The sequence below is a fragment of the Oncorhynchus masou genome, unplaced genomic scaffold (assembly GCF_036934945.1).
Source record: "Oncorhynchus masou masou isolate Uvic2021 unplaced genomic scaffold, UVic_Omas_1.1 unplaced_scaffold_4617, whole genome shotgun sequence".
In the NCBI taxonomy this organism is placed as follows: domain Eukaryota; kingdom Metazoa; phylum Chordata; class Actinopteri; order Salmoniformes; family Salmonidae; genus Oncorhynchus; species Oncorhynchus masou.
The window spans coordinates 1-22,255 of record NW_027011013.1 but is presented as its reverse complement, the minus strand read 5'-3'; the positions used below and the strand labels follow the sequence as shown (position 1 = coordinate 22,255).

Genomic DNA, 22,255 nt, shown 5'->3' with positions numbered 1-22,255 from the left:
AAAAAATATGGGTTGAAATTCTTATCAATTGCTTATAAAGACAGTGTGCAGCTATTTCCATTCTTAGTCTCCAGACATTTTGAAAGATTATTTTCAGTATGACACCACTCAAGAATTCACATAAGTTAGCTCAACACTCCAGTTTAGAATACAGAGATCATTGTATCTGGCTTTGATCGTACAGTGTGAGCCTGATAGGTGGTCTGGTTTGGGGTTCCCCAAGCTTTTTCTGTTCCCTCGTACATCTCTGCCTCTTCAAATGGTTTGGTTTTTGTCACTGTACAAAGAGTGAAGTTTAAAACAATCTTTGTTCTTCAGTGAACGCAGTACAAAAAAAAACGTATGCACTCACTACTGTAAGTCCCTCTGGATAAGAGCGTCTGCTAAATGACTAAACAAAACAACCTTTGTTTATATTTGTACGATATTTGGATCGTTCTGCTATCATTCGTATCATACGGCGCCTTTGTGACGAACAATGACTCATAATGCAGTCTGATCTCATAACGCAGTCTGGTCTCATAATGCAGTCTGATCTCATAATGCAGTCTGATCTCATAATGCAGTCTGATCTCATAATGCAGTCTGGTCTCATAATGCAGTCTGATCTGATATTGCAGTCTGATCTCATAATGCAGTCTGGTCTCATAATGCAGTCTGATCTCATAATGCAGTCTGGTCTCAATGCAGTCTGGTCTCATAATGCAGTCTGATCTCATAATGCAGTCTGATCTCATAATGCAGTCTGGTCTCATAATGCATTCTGGTCTCATAATGCAGTCTGGTCTCATAATGCAGTCTGATCTCATAATGCAGTCTGATCTCATAATGCAGTCTGATCTCATAATGCAGTCTGATCTGATAATGCAGTCTGATCTCATAATGCAGTCTGATCTCATAATGCAGTCTGATCTCATAATGCAGTCTGATCTGATAATGCAGTCTGATCTCATAATGCAGTCTGATCTGATAATGCAGTCTGATCTCATAATGCAGTCTGATCTCATAATGCAGTCTGATCTGATAATGCAGTCTGATCTCATAATGCAGTCTGATCTGATAATGCAGTCTGATCTCATAATGCAGTCTGATCTCATAATGCAGTCTGATCTGATAATGCAGTCTGATCTCATAATGCAGTCTGATCTGATATTGCAGTCTGATCTCATAATGCAGTCTGGTCTCATAATGCAGTCTGATATCATAATGCAGCCTGATCTCATAATGCAGTCTGATCTCATAATGCAGCCTGATCTCATAATGCAGTCTGATCTCATAATGCAGTCTGGTCTCATAATGCAGTCTGATCTCATAATGCAGCCTGATCTGATAATGCAGTCTGATCTCATAATGCAGTCTGGTCTCATAATGCAGTCTGATCTCATAATGCAGTCTGGTCTCATAATGCAGTCTGGTCTCATAATGCAGTCTGATCTCATAATGCAGTCTGATCTCATAATGCAGTCTGGTCTCATAATGCAGTCTGATATCATAATGCAGCCTGATCTCATAATGCAGTCTGGTCTCAATGCAGTCTGGTCTCATAATGCAGTCTGATCTCATAATGCAGTCTGATCTCATAATGCAGCCTGATCTGATAATGCAGTCTGATCTCATAATGCAGTCTGGTCTCATAATGCAGTCTGATCTCATAATGCAGTCTGGTCTCATAATGCAGTCTGATCTCATAATGCAGTCTGGTCTCATAATGCAGTCTGGTCTCATAATGCAGTCTGATCTCATAATGCAGTCTGATCTCATAATGCAGTCTGGTCTCATAATGCAGTCTGATATCATAATGCAGCCTGATCTCATAATGCAGTCTGGTCTCAATGCAGTCTGGTCTCATAATGCAGTCTGATCTCATAATGCAGTCTGATCTCATAATGCAGCCTGATCTGATAATGCAGTCTGATCTCATAATGCAGTCTGGTCTCATAATGCAGTCTGATCTCATAATGCAGTCTGGTCTCATAATGCAGTCTGATCTCATAATGCAGTCTGGTCTCAATGCAGTCTGGTCTCATAATGCAGTCTGATCTCATAATGCAGTCTGATCTCATAATGCAGCCTGATCTCATAATGCAGTCTGATCTCATAATGCAGTCTGATCTCATAATGCAGTCTGATCTCATAATGCAGTCTGGTCTCATAATGCAGTCTGGTCTCATAATGCAGTCTGATCTCATAATGCAGTCTGATCTCATAATGCAGTCTGGTCTCATAATGCAGTCTGATCTGATATTGCAGTCTGATCTCATAATGCAGTCTGGTCTCATAATGCAGTCTGATCTCATAATGCAGTCTGATCTCATAATGCAGTCTGATCTGATAATGCAGTCTGATCTGATATTGCAGTCTGATCTCATAATGCAGTCTGATCTCATAATGCAGTCTGGTCTCATAATGCAGTCTGGTCTCATAATGCAGTCTGATCTGATATTGCAGTCTGATCTCATAATGCAGTCTGGTCTCATAATGCAGTCTGATCTGATATTGCAGTCTGATCTCATAATGCAGTCTGGTCTCATAATGCAGTCTGATCTCATAATGCAGTCTGGTCTCATAATGCAGTCTGATCTCATAATGCAGTCTGATCTCATAATGCAGTCTGATCTCATAATGCAGTCTGGTCTCATAATGCAGTCTGGTCTCATAATGCAGTCTGGTCTCATAATGCAGTCTGGTCTCATAATGCAGTCTGGTCTCATAATGCAGTCTGATCTCATAATGCAGTCTGATCTGATAATGCAGTCTGATCTCATAATGCAGTCTGATCTCATAATGCAGTCTGATCTCATAATGCAGTCTGATCTCAATGCAGTCTGGTCTCAATGCAGTCTGGTCTCAATGCAGTCTGGTCTCATAATGCAGTCTGATCTCATAATGCAGTCTGATCTCATAATGCAGTCTGGTATGTGTACTTCTTGTCTATCCTCATGTGATGTCACAAGAACTGACAACAGTTTGGAACTGTGTTCTTTCAGTAGGCATTCTTTCAGTGTGTGTGACGCGAGATACCGGGCTCCTCAGGTGTCCAAGTACAAAGATCAGAGCTCTCTCTGTGTTTCTGTAAGGTTTCTGCAAGGTTACTTTTCAGTCAACACTGTGTTAGTGATAACGTTGACAGGAACCTTTGGTATTATTTTAAAAATCTCATATGAGACCATGTGAGGGTTATTTAGCCAGTGTGTCACTAAGCTATGGGGAGCAACCAGTGTCCCTCCTTCCAAAGCTCCTGGAATTGCAATAGTAAATCACAAGAACAATATCCATCTATTCATAAACACAGATGATGATTTTGATGAGTGAGGAGGTGAAGGGAAGGTTGGGGAACATCTGTCATGTATAAAAGGACCCTGCAGCTGAATAAATACTTTAAGACAATATTCCTAATAATGAATTCTCCTCCATTCCTGTGGTATCCCTCTTTCCTTTCCTTGTGGAATCTGAAAGACCTGTGTGCCACCAACTGTCTTTCAACAATGATAAAGATAATAAAGAAAAAAATAAAGAAAAACAATAAATAAACTGGGTAGAGAAATAACCTGAACACCTACAGTGGGTGAAAAAAGTGTTTAGTCAGCCACCAATTGTGCAAGTTCTCCCACTTAAGAAGATGAGAGAGGCCTGTAATTTTGATCATAGCTACACTTCAACTATGACAGACAAAATGAGAAAAATAAATCCAGAAAATCACATTGTAGGATTTTTAATGAATTTATTTGCAAATTATGGTGGAAAATAAGTATTTGGTCAATAACAAACGTTTATCTCAATACTTTGTTATATACCCTTTGTTGGCAATGACAGAGGTCAAACGTTTTCTGTAAGTCTTCACAAGGTTTTCACACACTGTTGCTGGTATTTTGGCCCATTCCTCTATTGAACCACTTCCTCAGTTGATCACACATTCACTAAACTTTCAACTTTAGACAGAAGAAAATATCAGGCGGGCGTTGCCTTGAGGAAGTGGTTCCCAAGTTGTGGGGAGCCTTTTTTTGTTTGTGAAGGAACTCAGTCTGGCATTCAACTTACTTTTGAAAGTTGTAAAAGTACAATACACAAGGTGTTTTCCTCTTGTCATATCAGTCATTACATACCATAAGGGACTATTTATAACTTGTCAGACATGTCCAGATCAACTAGCCCATGTCAGCATGGTTTCTTAACCCATATATTTGGTTGTAATGTTTGATTTACTCAAATATCACATGAATACACATTAGACATGTATAGAACATTTATAGAATTGCAAGAAAATTAGCTAAAATACTGCAACATTTTCTCTGAAACCCTGCATTGCATTGCTCGCTGTTTGAGGTTTTAGGATGGGTTTCTGTATAGCACTTTGTGACATCGGCTGATGTAAAAAGGGCTTTATAAATACATTTGATTGATTGATCGATGAAAAAATGTGTAGAATTTCTCTCTGCTCACAAGAGGGGTGTGAACAGATTGTGTCATGAACAATGCTTGTGGACGTAGAAATAGACATTGGGGGCGAGATGTTCCCCAATGCTGAAAGGGGAGGGGGGCTGAGTGACAACGTTTGGGAACCCCTGCCTTAAAGGATCCGTTCCAGCTCTCCTCTATCATTTTACCCATAACTTCCTCTAGGAAGAACAGGTTTTCCGGCAGTCATGTCGCTGATCTGAAACACTACTGCGGAGGAAGACAGATGGTGCCATTGAGGTCTTAGGAAAGGAACTCTGACTGACTGAGAGGCACAACATTTCTCAGGTTCGTGACCCTGTGAACTTTGGCTGGGCAGCCTGTGGATATCAACACTATCCAGGGAGGACACTTCCTTACTGGGTGGTTCAGAGAGAATAAAAGTGACAGATAGCAGAGCGCTGGGTGAAAGATAAGAATGCTTCATGTACACTGCTCAAAAAAATAAAGGGAACACTTAAACAACACAATGTAACTCCAAGTCAATCACACTTCTGTGAAATCAAACTGTCCACTTAGGAAGCAACACTGATTGACAATAAATTTCACATGCTGTTGTGCAAATGGAACAGACAACAGGTGGAAATTATAGACAATTAGCAAGACACCCCCAATAAAGGCGTGGTTGTGCAGGTGGTGACCACAGACCACTTCTCAGTTCCTAGCTTCCTGGCTGATGTTTTGGTCACTTTTGAATGCTGGCGGTGCTTTCACTCTAGTGGTAGTGTGAGACGGAGTCTACAACCCACACAAGTGGCTCAGGTAGTGCAGCTCATCCAGGATGGAACATCACTGCGAGCTGTGGCAAGAATGTTTGCTGTGTCTGTCAGCATAGTGTCCAGAGCATGGAGGCGCTACCAGGAGACAGGCCAGTACATCAGGAGATGTGGAGGAGGCTGTAGGAGGGCAACAACCCAGCAGCAGGACCGCTGCCTCTGCCTTTGTGCAATGAGGAGCAGGAGGAGCACTGCCAGAACCCTGCAAAATGACCTCCAGCAGGCCACAAATGTGCATGTGTCTGCTCAAACGGTCAGAAACAGACTCCATGAGGGTGGTATGAGTGCCCGACGTCCACAAGTGGGGGTTGTGCTTACTGCCCAACACCTTGTAGGATGTTTGGCAATTGCCAGAGAACACCAAGATTGGCAAATTTGCCACTGGCGCCCTGTGCTCCTCACAGATGAAAGCAGGTTCACACTGAGCACATGTGACAGACGTGACAGAGTCTGGAGACGCCGTGGAGAACGTTCTGCTGCCTGCAACATCCTCCAGCATGACCGGTTTGGCAGTGGGTCAGTCATGGTGTGGGGTGGCATTTCTTTGGGGGGCCGCACAGCCCTCCTTGTGCTCACCAGAGGTAGCCTGACTGCCATTAGGTACCGAGATGAGATCCTCAGACCCCTTGTGAGACCATATGCTGGTGCGCTTGGCCCTGGGTTCCTCCTAATGCAAGACAATGCTAGACCTCATGTGGCTGGAGTGTGTCAGCAGTTCCTGCAAGAGAAAGGCATTGATGCTATGGACTGGCCCGCCCATTCCCCAGACCTGAATCCAATTGAGCACATCTGGGACATCATGTCTCGCTCCATCCACCAACGCCACGTTGAACCACAGACTGTCCAGGAGTTGGCGGATGCTTTAGTCCAGGTCTGGGAGGAGATCCCTCAGGAGACCATCCGCCGCCTCACCAGGAGCATGCCCAGGCGTTGTAGGGAGGTCATACAGGCCCGTGAAGGCCACACACACTACTGAGTCTCATTTTGACTTGTTTTAAGGACATTACATCAAAGTTGGATCAGCCTGTAGTGTGGTTTTCCACTTTAATTTTGAGTGACTCCAAATCCAGACCTCCATGGGTTGATACATTTGATTTCCATTGATCATTTATGTGTGATTTTGTTGTCAGCACATTCAACTATGTAAAGAAAAATGTATTTAATAATAATATTTCATTAATTCAGATCTAGGATGTGTTATTTTAGTGTTCCCTTTCTTTTTTTCAGCAGTGTATATTTATCCATTGAGCTGAGACTCATTGTCATATTTGGACTTTGGAAGCACATTCGATCTAAATATTTAGTGCATTTGATACTTTGGACTTCCCCAGAAGTGAAAGCAATATATCCTGATGTCACCAATCAAGGTTTAAAGTCTGTGTCGCCAACCACTGGGTACTTTGCAGGAACATTAAATTACTCAATATCAAATCTACATGAAGTGAATGGTCTTTTGAGATCACCATATGGAATAGTGCCAAACTCATCAAGTCCGTAAACTGGCCCTTTGCTTACGTGGTTCAAAAGAGCAGTTATGTTGTCATAGTCTATGAAATATCTTAGAAATAGGAATCTCTCTGGGTGACAGGGATACAGGGAGCAGAGACATAGGTGAAAACAAATGTATATTCTAGCATCTACCCATCTGACAGGCACATCTTTGTGAGGTATTTCTTAGATTGTAAATCAGTGTCTTGATTGGTGCAAAATTAACAGTAACTTTCTGTGCTAATTTTAACTTTAATCCTAGAGTTGATTGACAATGTTGTCAGCACATGGATTACTTAAGATTTTGCTGTAATTCCCATTTTAATCTTCACCGCATTAGGATTCTGGGGCTGAAATACTGTGCAGCAGAGTAGCGAGCAGCAGCGATGAAGTATCTTAAGCAATCTGCTCTTCCTTTTCTCCCGTAATCAGTGAATTTCTTCCCTCTGCTTTCCCCACCATGAAAACTTATGCTGCCACTGCCAATAAATCGATCATCAGTTTGCTTTACTGCCTTAAGCCTTTATCAAAAGACCATCTTCAAAAGGCAATAAGAAGATAGTACTGTGACATTTTAAGAGTCTAATTTACTAATCTAAAGGCCATTTGTTTTGAGGAGATGTAAGACGCTGGACTGACATCACCTTCAAATGCAATCTGACTAAATGCAAATGTCTTTTCTGAACAGGTGGTTGACTCAAAGACTCATGAAAATGTATCAAATGTCTAAAGAAGTTGAGTCTATTATCTGTAGGAATCATCAGGGAACGAGCGCACTCAATAACATCCCATCCTCAAAAACCAAAGCAGACAATCTGCAGGCTGCTCAGTCTTATTGTAAACTACTGATCCTCTTCACACATTAACCAAATGTCCATACCTGAAGCACGTTCTTCCGGCTGGACTTCTCCGTTGTCCATTCAGCCACAGCCCCACAGAGATCCATCCCGTCAGGACTGCATCCAGGTTTCTACAGAGGGATAAGAGGTGGTTAGTAATAAGTCGTTTCACTGCTGTGTTATGAATGGGATAAAGGCATGTTTTCAAACAGGGTACAGCTATCACTATCTTGGCCAGATATTTGTTATGAATCACGATTAATTACAAACAGAAGCAATCTGCCCAAGAGCAGAGACAGATCTTCTGATTCCTGTTTGTTATTAGCACTTTTTTGTCATCATGCTGTAAGATGAGAATGTGCATGTGTTGCATTTTCTCTAGTATTAGGTGGCACTTGAGAAGAAAATGTCCTGACTTAAATCTCTGTCATACTTCTTCTTTCTTCTGCACGCTACCTTCACAAATTGACTTGAAATTCCATTCAAACTTTAAATGTGCAGACTGGGTCTTTGGAATAGTGTGCTTGCATTCAACTTTTGGATATTATTTATACTTTTTAAACTATAAAACACTTTTGCATTTATGTTTCATTCACATTAATGAGATATCATTACTTACAACTACCCACTGTAAATGCAACAATGCAACTTTACACAAATCAGATATTGTAATTTCACCACTTTGACAAACTTCCTCTACTTCTCTGCTATTCAAATCTGAAATAACAACATCATTATCTGGTACCAATCAAATGTTACAGCTGTTTCAGGGACTGCATCAACATTTTCTGTAACTTTTTAAAACAGCTGCTGTTTTGACTACTTTCAAACAACGTAGACAAAAATTTAGAGGGCATGACACCTTGCTATACTTCTCTGTACTTATGGCTGGGGGGCAGTATCGAGTAGCTTGGATTAATAAGGTGCCCAAAGTAAACTCCTCAGTCTCAGTTGCTAATATATGCATATTATTATTAGTTTTGGGATAGAAAACACTCTGACGTTTCTAAAACTGTTTGAATGATGCCTGTGAGTATAACAGAACTCATATGGCAGGCAAAACATGAGGAGAAATCAAAACAGGAAGTTAGAAATCTGAGGTTGGTATGTACTCAACACAGTTGCCATTGAAATCCCCTTGAGATATTAATGCTGTTGCACTTCCTAGGGCTTCACTAGATGTCAACCATCTATAGACATTTGAATGAGACTTCTACTGTGTTGTGGGACTGAATGACAGCAGAATGAATCAGGTGTCTGGCAGTCAGCCATTTTTTGGTCATGCGCATTTCACATGATGGCGACCTGCGTTCCATGGCTCCTGAAGACACAAGGAATACTCCGGTTGAGACCTTATTGAAGATTGATAATAAAAACATCCTAATGATTGATTCTGTACTTTTTGAAATGTTTCTTCGACCTGCAATATAACTTTTTGAAGTTTTTGTCCGACGTAAGGCTGACCAGAACGAGCATTTGGATATGTATACCAAACATGCTAACAAAAGTAGCTAATTGGACATAAATAACGGACATTATCGAACAAATCAAGCATTTATTGTGGACCTGGGATTCCTTGGAGTGCATTCTGATGAAGATCATCAAAGGTAAGGGAATATTTAGCATGTAATTTATGGTTTATGTTGACTACAACATGGTGGCTATTTTGACTTGATTGTTCTGAGCGCCATCTCAGATTATTGTATGGTTTACTTTTTCCGTAATGTAATGTCAACTCAGATGTTTTTATATAAATATGAACTTTATCAAACAAAACATAAATAAAACATACATGTATTGTGTAACATGAAGTCCTATGAGTGTCATCTGATGAAGATCATCAAAGGTTAGTGATTCATTTTATCTCTATTTGTGCTTTTTGTGACTCCTCTCTTTGGCTGGGAAAATGACTGTGTTTTTCTGTGGCTTGGTGGTGACCAAACATAATCATTTGTGGTGCTTTCGCCGTAAATCCTATTTGAAATCGGCCACTGTGGTGGGATTAACAACAAGAATACCTTTAAAACGGTATAAGATACAAGTATGTTTGAGAAATTTTAATTATGAGATTTATGTTGTTTTGAATTTGGCGCCCTGCACTTTCACTGACTGTTGTCATATCATTTATTGGGAACGCAGCCCACAGAAATATCTACTACCAATCATGAGGTACAGCTATTTTAGTAACAACATCAACTGATTTAGCTAACTTCCCACAGTTTAATTAACTGCTGTGGAACTTTTCAGAACCTTCAAATTATAACAATGTGGGGATTCTAAGCATGAGACAATGAGTAAACATTGGGACTTTTGATACTAATCAGCTACCTTAACCACTTTTCTCAACAACGAAGGATCCGCCCACTTTGTAAATGTTTGCCTAAAAAATGACATACCCAAATCTAACTGCCTGTAGCTCAGGACCTGAAGCAATCATATGCATATTCTTGATACCATTTCAAAGGAAACACTTTGAAGTTTGTGGAAATGTGAAATGAATGTAGGAGTATATAACACATTAGATCTGGTAAAAGATAATACCAGCATCTTTGAAATTTAAGAGAAAGGCCATAATGTATTATTTCTGCCAAAGCGCAATTTAGATTTTGAACACCAGATGGCAGCAGTGTATGTGCAAAATTTTTTACACTGATCAAATGAATCATTGCATTTCTGTTCAAAATGTTTAATCAAGACTGCCCAAATGTGCATTTTACACATACATTTTAAAGTTCATAACTGTGCAAAATGTCCTAAACAAATAGCATGGTATTATTTTACTGTAATATCTACTGTAAATTGACAGTGCAGTTAGATTAACAATAAGTTAAGCTTTATGCCAATATCAGATAGGTCTATGTCCTGGGAAATGTTCTTGTTACTTACAACCTCATGCTAATCACATTAGCCTACGTTAGCTCAACAGTCCCGCGGGGGACCCTGATCCACCAATCCTGTAGAGGTTTATGGCACCTTGATCAACTTCTCCTCTATTCAAATCTGAATATCAGAGAACATCACACACACCATCCACCCCCTTCAACCATACATTCAATCCTTTACCATTCAGTCCAACATAACCTTGTTTTATCCCTTCATCTCTCCATCCATTTGTTCTTCCGTCTTTATCTATCCATCTTCATCTATCCATTTATTTACCTGTCCTATTTATTTATCTATCCATTTATTTACCTGTCCTATTTATTTATCTATCCATTTATTCACCTGTCCTATTTATTTATCTATCTGTCTTTATCTATCCATTTATTAATCTGTCCTATTTATTTATCTATCCATTTATTGATCTGTCCTATTTATTTATCTATCCGTCTTTATCTATATATCCATTTATTAATCTGTCCTATTTATTTATCTATCCATTTATTCATCTGTCCTATTATTTATCTATCCATCTTTATCTATCCATTTATTCACATGTCCTATTTATTTATCTATCCATTTATTCATCTGTCCTATTTATTTATCTTTCCATTTATTCATCTGTCCTATTCATTTATCTATCCATTTATTCATCTGTCCTATTATTTGTCTATCCATTTATTCATCTGTCCTATTATTTATCTATCCATCTTTATCTATCCATTTATTCACCTGTCCTATTTATTTATCTATCCATTTATTCACCTGTCCTATTTATTTATCTTTCCATTTATTCATCTGTCCTATTCATTTATCTATCCATTTATTCACCTGTCCTATTTATTTATCTTTCTGTCATTTATTTATCTGTCCTATTCATTTATCTTTATTCACATTTATCTATCCATTTATACACCTGTCCTATTATTTGTCTATCCATTTATTCATCTGTCCTATTTATTTATCTATCCATTTATTCATCTGTCCTATTATTTATCTATGCATTTATCCATCTTTCCTATTTATTTATCTATGCATTTATTCATCTGTCCTATTATTTATCTATTCATTTATTTATCTGTCCTATTTATTTATCTATTCATTTATTCATGTCCTATTATTTATCTATCCATTTATTCATCTGTCCTATTATTTATCTATCCATTTATTCATCTGTCCTATTTATTTATCTATCCATTTATTCACATGTCCTATTATTCATCTATCCCATTTATTCATCTGTCCTATTATTTATCTATCCATTTATTCATCTGTCCTATTATTTATCTATCCATTTATTCATCTGTCCTATTTATTTATCTATCCATTTATTATCTGTCCTATCTGTCCTATTTATTTATCTATCCATTTATTCACCTGTCCTATTTATTTATCTATCCTGTCCTTTATCTATCCATTTATTTACATGTCCTATTTATTTATCTATCCATTTATTTACCTGTCCTATTTCTTTATCTATCCATTTATTCACTTGTCCTATTTATTTATCTATCCGTTTATTTATCTGTCCTATTATTTATCTATCCATTTATTAATCTGTCCTATTTATTTATCTATCCATTTATTCACCTGTCCTATTTATTTATCCATATCTGTCTTTATCTATCCATTTATTCACATGTCCTATTTCTTTATTATCCATTTATTCATCTGTCCTATTTATTTATCTATCCATTTATACACCTGTCCTATTTATTTATCTATCCATTTATTCACCTGTCCTATTATTTATCTATCCATTTATTCATGTCCTATTTATTTATTTATCCATTTATATCACCTGTCCTATTTATTTATCTATCTGTCTTTATCTATCCATTTTCACCTGTCCTATTTATTTATCTATCCATTTATTCACCTGTCCTATTTATTTATCTATCTGTCTTTATCTATCCATTTTTACCTGTCCTATTTATTTATCTATCCGTCTTTATCTATCCATTGTCACCTGTCCTATTTATTTATCTATCTGTCTTTATCTATCCATTTATACACCTGTCCTATTTATTTATCTATCCATATTTTCACCTGTCCTATTTATTTATCTTTCCAGTCACAACTTTCTTTTAACAGCTGTATCCTTCGATTAAGAAATTAATGTACAGTTGAAGTAAGGGAGAAACGCTTGGGATGAAATAACATTTTTTATTTTAATTTTAAACTTCAACAATGCCTCTATCTTCTGTATTCTATTACTACAGTTGTCATACAGTATACTGTGGTATTGTAGTAGGAGACTGAATAAAAGTGTAGTATGCTAGTCTGGGTAGAGTTATTTGTGATAAATTATGTGATCTAACTGCCCCACAATCCAAAGTAATAAGGTTGATAGTGTAGTTCATCAAAGTAAACAGAGAAATTATTTTACTAAATTTAATTTTGACTATATTTAACTTCTGGCTAAAGTAAAACATTTTAAAACTTCTTCCACTACCACAATAATAACTGTAAAGAGTTAAAAAGCACCACTTTCCTTCATGGAAAATTACCATCTCATTCCAACCTTTAGTGTCTTATTGATATCCTCTATGGAATTAAAGAAGCCGTGTGTAAATGCATCAAAATAGGAATGGTATCATTTTCAGGCAGAGAGAATGTAATTTAGAATATATATATATATATATATATATATATATATGTATGTTGTTTTTCAAATAAGAATCAGTGTAAAAGGTATGGAAACTCATTTAGATATAATTCCCTGTCGTGGTCTCAGCAAGTTTAAACAATCTAAAAACTGGTGAAATCAAATTAAGACAATAAGAACATTCTGCAATAGTATTACAATATAGTACTGCAGTACATTGTCACAATAACAGAAACCAAGCCATTTTAGACCAATGGAAGATGCTCACTGAGATCCCTCATGATCAGCATCGAATAGACTGAACCCTGAAGACCACCAACTATCATGGCTAACAGGTACAGTATTGACAAATCAGGTGATAATTGACTTCCAGTACCTACCTCAGTCATAGAAAACTACATTTGTTTTAGTTGGATGATTTGAGCGTTCTAGTTTCTACTCAATAAATAACTCTTCTTACAGAACTATGGTACACGCTGCAGGTGAGATCATATCCTTAGTTTGTATGATGATGACATCGTGTATATTCAGAACCCCAAACCTAAATACTGTCGACAGCGACCAAATGATAACACAAGACATTAACAAACTGTTTATTCTACTCTAAAACAAAGACTAACAAATTACAAAATTGTACTTCTTCATAACAATCACCCAGCCCTCCACTGTAACCACTATTTCAGTTTTTCATCGGAAAAGGGTGAGATATGTCAATATACTGTATGTGGAAATGCCTTCTTTGCCCATAATGAACTATTGGACAGGGAGAGTCTGACAGACCGTTGCCCTGGTGGGGCTCAGTAATAGAGAGGGCTTTGGATTAAGTCCTCTGAGCTTCATCAAAAAGCATGGCAAGCTCATTTTAGAATCCCACCACCCACGCCCTCTCTCTCTCGCTCTCTCTCTCTCTCCTACCTCTCTCTCTGTCCTACCTCTCTCTCTCTGCTCCTACCTCTCTCTCTCTCTCGCTCCTACCTCTCTCTCTCTTGCTTACCTCTCTCTCTCTCGCTACCTCTCTCTCTCACTTACCTCTCTCTCTCATTACCTCTCTCTCCTACCTCTCTCTCTCCTACCTACTCTCTCTCTCTCACTCCTACCCCTCTCTCTCCTCCTACCTCTCTCTCTCTCACTCCTATCTCTCTCGCTCTCTCCTCTCTCTCTCTCTTGCCCTCTCCTCTCTCGCTTACCTCTCTCTCGCTCCTATCTCTCTCTCTCTCTCCTCGCTCCTATCTCTCTCTCCCGCTCCTACCTCTCTCTCTCTCTCTACCTCTCTCTTCTCAACTTACCTCCCTCCCGCTCTCTCCTACCTCTCTCCTCTCTCCCTCGCCTCCTACTTTCCCTCTCTTACCTCTCTGGATTAAAGTCACATACTACACACATAGACAGACACAGATATACATGCATGTGCTGTATATGTACACACACACACACACACACACACACACACACACACACACACACACACACACACACACACACACACACACACACACACACACACACACACACACACACACACACACACACACACACACACACACACACACACACACACACACACTATATCATTCCTCTTCACAAGGATAAACAGTTGCTCATTGCATTTTCATTGGGTGAATTCTACGCCATGGGAACAAAGCTAAAGTAAGATATAAAACAATTAAAAGAAAATTAAAATGTTCACCAACATTGGATTGGTACTCATGATGCTTATTGGCAATCCCTTAGAAAGCTGATTTGTGGCTGTAATTTGAACATTGACCCCTCGTATTCAGATGTGTTATAACACAACCTAATGTCGTCACTGTTTACTTTACTGAACCATCACTTTGTAATTTACTGAACCATCACTTTTTTACTTTACTTTCTTTACTGAACCATAGCCCATGTAAATAGCCCATATAACTACCTCATCCCCATACTGTTTTTTTATTCTTCTTTGCACCCCAGTATCTCTTTGCACGTAATTATCACTATAATTGCTAAATTGTAATTATCGCCACTATGGCCTATTTTATTGCCTTACTCTCCCTTATCTTACCTCATTTGCACACACTGCATATAGACTTTTTTCTATTGTGTTATTGACTGTATGTTTGGTTATTCCATGTATGACTCTGTGTTGTTGTTTGTGTCACACTGCTTTGCTTTATCCAGGTTGCAGTTGTAAATGAGAACTTGTTCTCAACTGGCCTATCTGGTTAAATAAAGGTGAAATAAATAAAATAAAAAATCACTTTGTACTTTACTGAACCATCACTTTGTACTTTACTGAACCATCACTTTGTACTTTACTGTGTTGGTAACCATCAGAAAGTACTTTACTGTGTTTGTGTAGAGAGAGAAGAGTAAAGAGAGAGAGAAAAAAGGTAGGAGAGAGAGGTAGGAGAGAGGTAGAGAGAGAGAGAGAGGGGGAGGGAGAGAGAGAGAGAGAGAGAGAGAGGTAGGAGAGAGAGAGAGAGGTAGGAGCGGGAGAGAGAGGTAGAAGCGAGAGAGAGTGAGGTAGTAGCGAGAGAGAGATGAGTATGAGTAAGGGTGTGAGGATCTTGCAAAATCCTACCAAATTTGTCAGGGCTTCTTGCTTGCTGTCTTTATAAAACAGAAGTTTATCCGTGTCCAGGACTACCCAAGTTGAAGTCCAATTCTTCCTCAGTTTTTTGCCTCCTTCGTATATTTTGGCTTTATTCAAATATTCACCATTCAAAACAATCTGAAATACATGTAACATTTATCCTTGAAGAGATATTATCAATCAATGTCACATAAATATTCCAATCAGACACATTCTATTTTATCAGTATCAACCAAATAAATATACCTTTTTTTAAAGTAAAATAGGCCAGCTGAATGAAAAGTGCAGAAACATATTTATAGTGAACAATATTTAGTGTAGTATAATAGCTAATAACAGCCATATAGTAACAGAGTATAATAACCCAAACTGATTTCTGCCCATCCTGCCAGTTCTTTATGGTGGCCTGTCATACTCACAGGAGTATCTACGGCTCCACCAACGTTATGCTGAGACTGGTTCCTCCGGTGGCGAGAGATCTACAGAAACAAAAACAGAGAAAACAGTGATGGGTAGCCTAGTGGTTAGAGCGTTGGACTAATAACCGAAAGGTTTCATGTTCAAATCCCTTAGCTGACAAGGTACAAATCTGTTGTTCAGCCACTGAACAGGCAGTTAACCCACTGTTCCTAGGCCGTCATTGAAAATAAGAATTTGTTCTTAACTGACTTGCCTAGTTAAATAAAGGTAGAAAAAATCACAACTGTTGCTTGATTGAGGCCTCATTGTCTTAGCTGTTTTTTTATTTTACTAGGCAAGTCAGTTAATGAACAAATTCTTATTTTCAATGACAGCCTAGGAACAGTGGGTTAACTGCCTGTTCAGGGGCAGAACGACAGATTTGTACCTTGTCAGCTCAGGGATATGAACTTGCAACCTTTCGGTTACTAGTCCAATGCTCTAACCACTAGGCTACCCTACACTGGTAAAATGAAAATTAAACAATGCAGCTTGTGTGAAGAGTCCATGTCTGTATTTAACAGCTTTAAAGATGATGCAATATAATACCAAAAAGAGTATGGTGACACATGTGAATGTCTCATCACTGCGTTAAACTATTTAAAGTCTATATCATAAATGCCTATAGAGTGTCTGACAGTAGTGTGTGGGAACGCAGTGTGGTTGATGACATGAGACCTCACACTGCGACAACAGATAAACAACTCACACAACCCAGTGCTAATCACAATCAGACCATGATAGTTCACGTCATTATAACAGCAACGGAAACACTCATTGCAAAAGACAAAACATGGACATGAATACAGCACGGTTATTGATTCATGAGAGATGTGTTAAACCCTGTAGTAAAGTAGTAGTAGTAGTAATATTTGTAGTTGCAGTAAAGGTCGATCAGAAAAGGTTGAGCGTATACACAGTTGAACCAGTGTCCCGGGTTGCTATAGAAACACAGTATGTACCGTTTGGTATTCAGTTTTTATCCTTCAGCACTGTGCTGCCCTCTACTGGTCAAATGCCTGTCTTATAGGAATTCCAACAAGGATAGGCCTACCCTCGCAGTCCAAACCCCTAGTGAGTCCTTTATTCACTACAACGGGGTCCAGCTCATTTGGGTTGTTATATTTAAGCAATAAGGCCTGAGGGTGTGTGGCATATGGCCAATATACCATGGCTGTTCTTAAGCACAACGCAACACGAGTGTCTGGATACAGCCCTTAGCTGTGGTATATAGGCCATATTCGACAAATCCCCGAGGTGCCTTATTGCTATTATAAACCGGTTACCAATGTAATTAGAGCAGTAAAAATAACTTTTGTCATTCCCGTGGTATACGGTCTGATAGACCTGTCAGCCAATTATCATTCAGGGCTGGAACCACCCAGTTCATAATCTCTCATTAATCACAGTGTTGGAGGGTGGAGCAGGATACGGTTCAGCTAGGGTTTAACACGTATGGCAATACATTGGAGGAGGTCAAGAAACAATTACCCTGCTCTCTAGAAACACACACTAATACATGATAGTAACAAACAGTGTTAATTTTTATGTTTGCTACATGTGATCATCTGTGTAATGAATGTAATGAAAACTAGGACAGCTGTAATCACAACAACATTCTACACTAGAACACTGGAACACTGATGTAATGTTAGGGCAACGCTGTAACGTTCTGTGTTCGCAGCTTTTTGTTTGTTGGGAGATGTTAGTGAATATGTTTGTAGTCCATAAGATCTGGTTCATTACCTCCAGTAGCCTTTGTACCTCTACTCTGCCCTCTGGACAAACTGTGTTATTGCAGTATGAGGCGTCTCCCAAACAAGTATCTTCTGCATAATTAGCAAACAAGCAACACAACAAACCATGAAGATTACCTCTCACGGCTGTGATCATCAGAGTAATTCAGGTTGCTGTCAATTATTAATAAACTCTATGAAGGTTTATAATACATGTTAGACACTGAGACTGATCAAGAAACATATGGCCTGTTTTAAAGTAAATGTGCAGCTGTATTACTCCAGCCACTACATAGACAGATGTATGGTCGTGAAACACTAGTGATACGGTCATAAACTACTGAACCCACTATGATCTGATACAGTCATGAACCACTATGATACAGTCGTGGAACCACTGATACAGTCATGAACCACTATGATGAAGTAGTCGTGAACTACAACGATGCGTGAACCACTATGATCTGCCGGGATTATGATACGGCCGTGAACCACTATGATACGGTCGCGGAACCACTATGATACAGTCATGAACCACTATGTTACAGTCGCGGAACCACAACGATAGCCGTGAACCACTATTATACAGTCGCGGACCACTATGATACAGTCATGAACCACTATGTTACGGCCGTGAACCACAACGATACAGTCGAACCACATGATACGGTCGTGGACCACTATGATACTATTACGAACCACTATGATACTGGGTCGCGGAACCATCATACACGGTCGCGGACCACTAAGAACCACTATTATACGATCGGTCGGAATCACTATGATGGACCACTATGATACAGTCATGAACCACTATGATACGGTCGCGGAACGATACAGTCATGAACCACTATGATACCACACAACGATACAGTCATGAACCACTATGATACAGTCATGAACCTCACTATAGATACAGTCAAGCAACCACTATATTACGGTCGTGGAATAACGAGCAGTAGTCATGGAACTACTATAGATATGGTCGTGATCACTATGATACGGTCGTGTGAACCACTATGCTAAATGGAGGTGTCAACTGACCACGTAGCCACTTACGAGAAAGATGAAATGGTTGGGGTTATGTCCAGTTCAATGTCAACATGGTAGCTACATTATTCCAAATACGCTGCATCAGATTGCTCATTTTGTAATGCATCATCTGTTTTATCTTCACCGATTTTCCCACAGGGAAGTGCCTGTCAAACAGAGATCAACGAATTAAGCAAATGATAAATAATCACCAATGATACAACTTGTTTATAAATGCTATAATCATACTTACTGAATTTATGTAAACACAGTTCACCAAATGACAAACAACATTCAATAAGCAGATTCAAATCTGCTTTAACATTGTATAATAAGAGAGCAGTGTGTGTGTGTGTGTGTGTGTGTGTGTGTGTGTATATGTGTGTGTGTGTGTGTGTGTGTGTGTGTGTGTGTGTGTGTGTGTGTGTGCGTGTGTGTGTGTGTGTGTGTGTGTGTGTGTGTGTGTGTGTCTGTGTGTGTGTGTGTCAATGTGTGTCAGTGTGTGTGTGTGTGTGTGTGTGTGTGTGTGTGTATGTGTGTGTGTGTGTTTGTGTGTATGCATCTCTTTGTGCTCATGTCCTATACTTACAGGTCTGGGAGGCAAGTCAGGGTCCTGCAGGACCATGGACTTGGTTTGACTCAGGCGATCCCCGCTGATCTGAGAGGTCTTGATACGCATCTGGACCGTTCCTGGTGCCGCTCCGGTCACCTGGTGGGGGAGAATCAGAGGCGGCTGATTCCCTACGCTCTGAAGATTGGTGATTCTGGTCAAAAGGAGGAGAAACACAAGTGGGATGTTCAGATTTCTAATGAGTCAATGGATGTAAGATGCTTCACAGAAGGCTTTTAAAGCGCTGTTTTTACAAACATTTAAGGGCAGACACGGCGAAGCGTAATCTAAGCTTGAGGACTTTAGCCTTTCTTTCCGTAGTGGTTGTCTCATTGTCTGCTCAAGTTTGGGATTCTTGCTAATAATAAACAATCTACCCACTGAAAAAAGTAGAATTCGATCTAAATAACAAGGCTCATCCAGCAAGGTCACATAGTAGTTCAGTGTTGGGTTTTAACCTAATGTGCGTTTTTTTGAGACATTGCACAGTGTCTCACAACAGGAAGCAAATCTCAACCTCCACACCCAAAATAAGTGAACAGATTAAGACGTCAACAGCTGTGTATTCTGATGGTTTGCATAGACCCTAACATCTCTCCGCATCGTTGATTACAACACAAACAATTGTGTAAACATGACCATGGTAATACAAATTGTGAAATTTGGCTTATGTTGTAAAGACGTACAGTGCAGAAATGCCAATTGAAAGTCAGTATAGTGGATGCAGTTGTATTGATATCACAGATTTGTAGATTGTGAGTTTAACAAGTTAGAAAAATCCTAAACTTCAGAAAAGAAAAGAACAAAAAATTTACATTTTGGTGAAATTCGACATTTCAACCACCAATTCTACTTCTATCCTGTTTTAACTACATGTAGAACACCATCTACTATGTTATAACCATTCAGGACTATAATACTCAAGAATAACACTGCGTATCAACAACTTTCCGCACGACTAACTGCATATAGTAAGTAAGTGCGGGCACCTGATGCCATTGCCTAGGCGTTACATCTCTATAAGTCACCAATGACCCCCCCCCACTAAAACTCCAAAACTTTTAAGAATGATTCAACAAGAAATGACAGCATCCTTCATTTTCAAAACCACTCCATCCACACACTAGAATTCTGTCTTTCTTACCTCGTCCCCGCCATCTTTTCTATCAAATCAATCAGCCTCAGATCACAAAAAGAAAAGAGATAAAGAGAAAGAGTGCAAGTTTTACATTTAGAGGAAGTAGGTTTCACACATGGTGTAGTCAAACCACCATGTCTTTCACTACTGCTCCACAGTTGATGTGAACGTGTGTTACGCGTCGCAGGCCCGGGTCCCCACTTCCTGAAAGATGTCACTTGCACAGAATTAGTCTGACTAAACTTCAACTTCAGAGCTGAATAGACATTGATAACAGGCGTAGATGTGAGATCAGTCCATCACACAATCTGAGAAACAAGGTAGATCAGAGTGTTGGTGTACGGGTAGGTTTTCAGCATGTTTTTAGTAACAGCTTGTTCCAAAACATATCCCTTGCCAAAAGTGCAATTTGAAAGATAATGGTACATGTCTGAGTTTCACTACAGTTAATATTGTCTTAATTTAAATTCCATTTGGTTCCAGTGATCTATTACAGATTGTTTTCGCAAGGGAGCAGCATTCTTCCATACACAATATGAATGGTTTATACTTTACATCAAGATTTTTACCAAAATATGTAAAATAGCTTGGTAACACTATCAAAAGAGTTACTGGGCCCCAAAACAATTGTTTGTTGATGAAATTGGTTGAATCAGGAAATGACGTCATTGGGGTTTTCTTGTGGTCTGGGTGATTCAACCCTGAGAGACTTTTTTAATGAACAAAAACTAGCTATTTTACTGAACAACTCAAACTGTGGTGTTTTATGGGTACCATCCTTGGTTCAGTGTTAGCACAACAACCTGTAAAGGTTTTATATGGCATATAGAGGGGCAAATAGACCGTGAGTAAAGTGTACCATCGTCAAAGAGCAATGAATTTCCCATTTACCTCCAGCAGATGGGGCAAATGCAATTTCAGAATCGCAATCCCATTGGCCTTCAATACAGGAAGTGTTTGTCATAACTCATGTGAAAGCCTTGTTGCCTTGTATGGAGCTGAGAAACAGTGGAGACTGAGAAGGCAAAATCTAAGGTATAGAATCACATGAAGGAACAAACGTTCCACCTACATAAGTCTCTGAGATCCACCAACAGTCCAAGGAGCCATTGACAGCACGAGCCCACTTGTATTGTGTGTTCTGCAATTCTACACAAGACATTCATACCTTAACATCCTGTAAGGTTGTGTCTCCCTGAATTGCCCATGAATGGTTCAGTGACTCACATATGGGGCAGTGTATCCTTATCTCATTTTAACAGCCTAAAAGGTATTGTGAAGTTTTTTCTTCATTTTAAATGTATATGTATCTTTTTCTCCATCCAAAGCAACATTCATTTAGTCAACCATCTAATGCAATCTTTAACAGAAGTAATTAAACACCACCACCACCACTACAAACCGTCATTCCAACCAGATCTCAACATTTCAGAGGAGGTTCCCCCGAACAGAGGTGCTGAGTGGAGCAGGAGACATTTGAGAATGATGGAGCGCCTATCCATGAGGAAGTCTAGAGAAGCTGAATGCCAAAGAGTTCCCGATAAGTGATGACACTGTCATGCACTTGACTACAGCTGAAGTCCTGGTCAAGGTGGTGGAGAGGGAGAGGGCATTCTTCCCTGTGCTGTATCGAGTGGAGAAGTAAATTGTAAACATGGAAGA

The 22,255-nt window shown here is 39.2% G+C and overlaps 1 protein-coding gene across 1 annotated transcript; it reads right to left on the bottom strand.

Annotated features, from left to right (window-relative positions):
* Nucleotides 1-7,599: 7,599 nt before the first annotated feature.
* LOC135535228 (rho GTPase-activating protein 15-like) lies at nt 7,600-20,676 on the bottom strand (the record flags this gene model as incomplete). Its single annotated transcript, XM_064961924.1, has 5 exons — nt 20,600-20,676; nt 19,435-19,609; nt 16,038-16,097; nt 15,607-15,756; nt 7,600-7,689 (listed from the first exon to the last, which is right to left on the bottom strand). Coding segments are annotated over exons 1-5 (489 nt in total), but the record flags the coding sequence as incomplete, so codon positions are not given.
* Nucleotides 20,677-22,255: the final 1,579 nt, after the last annotated feature.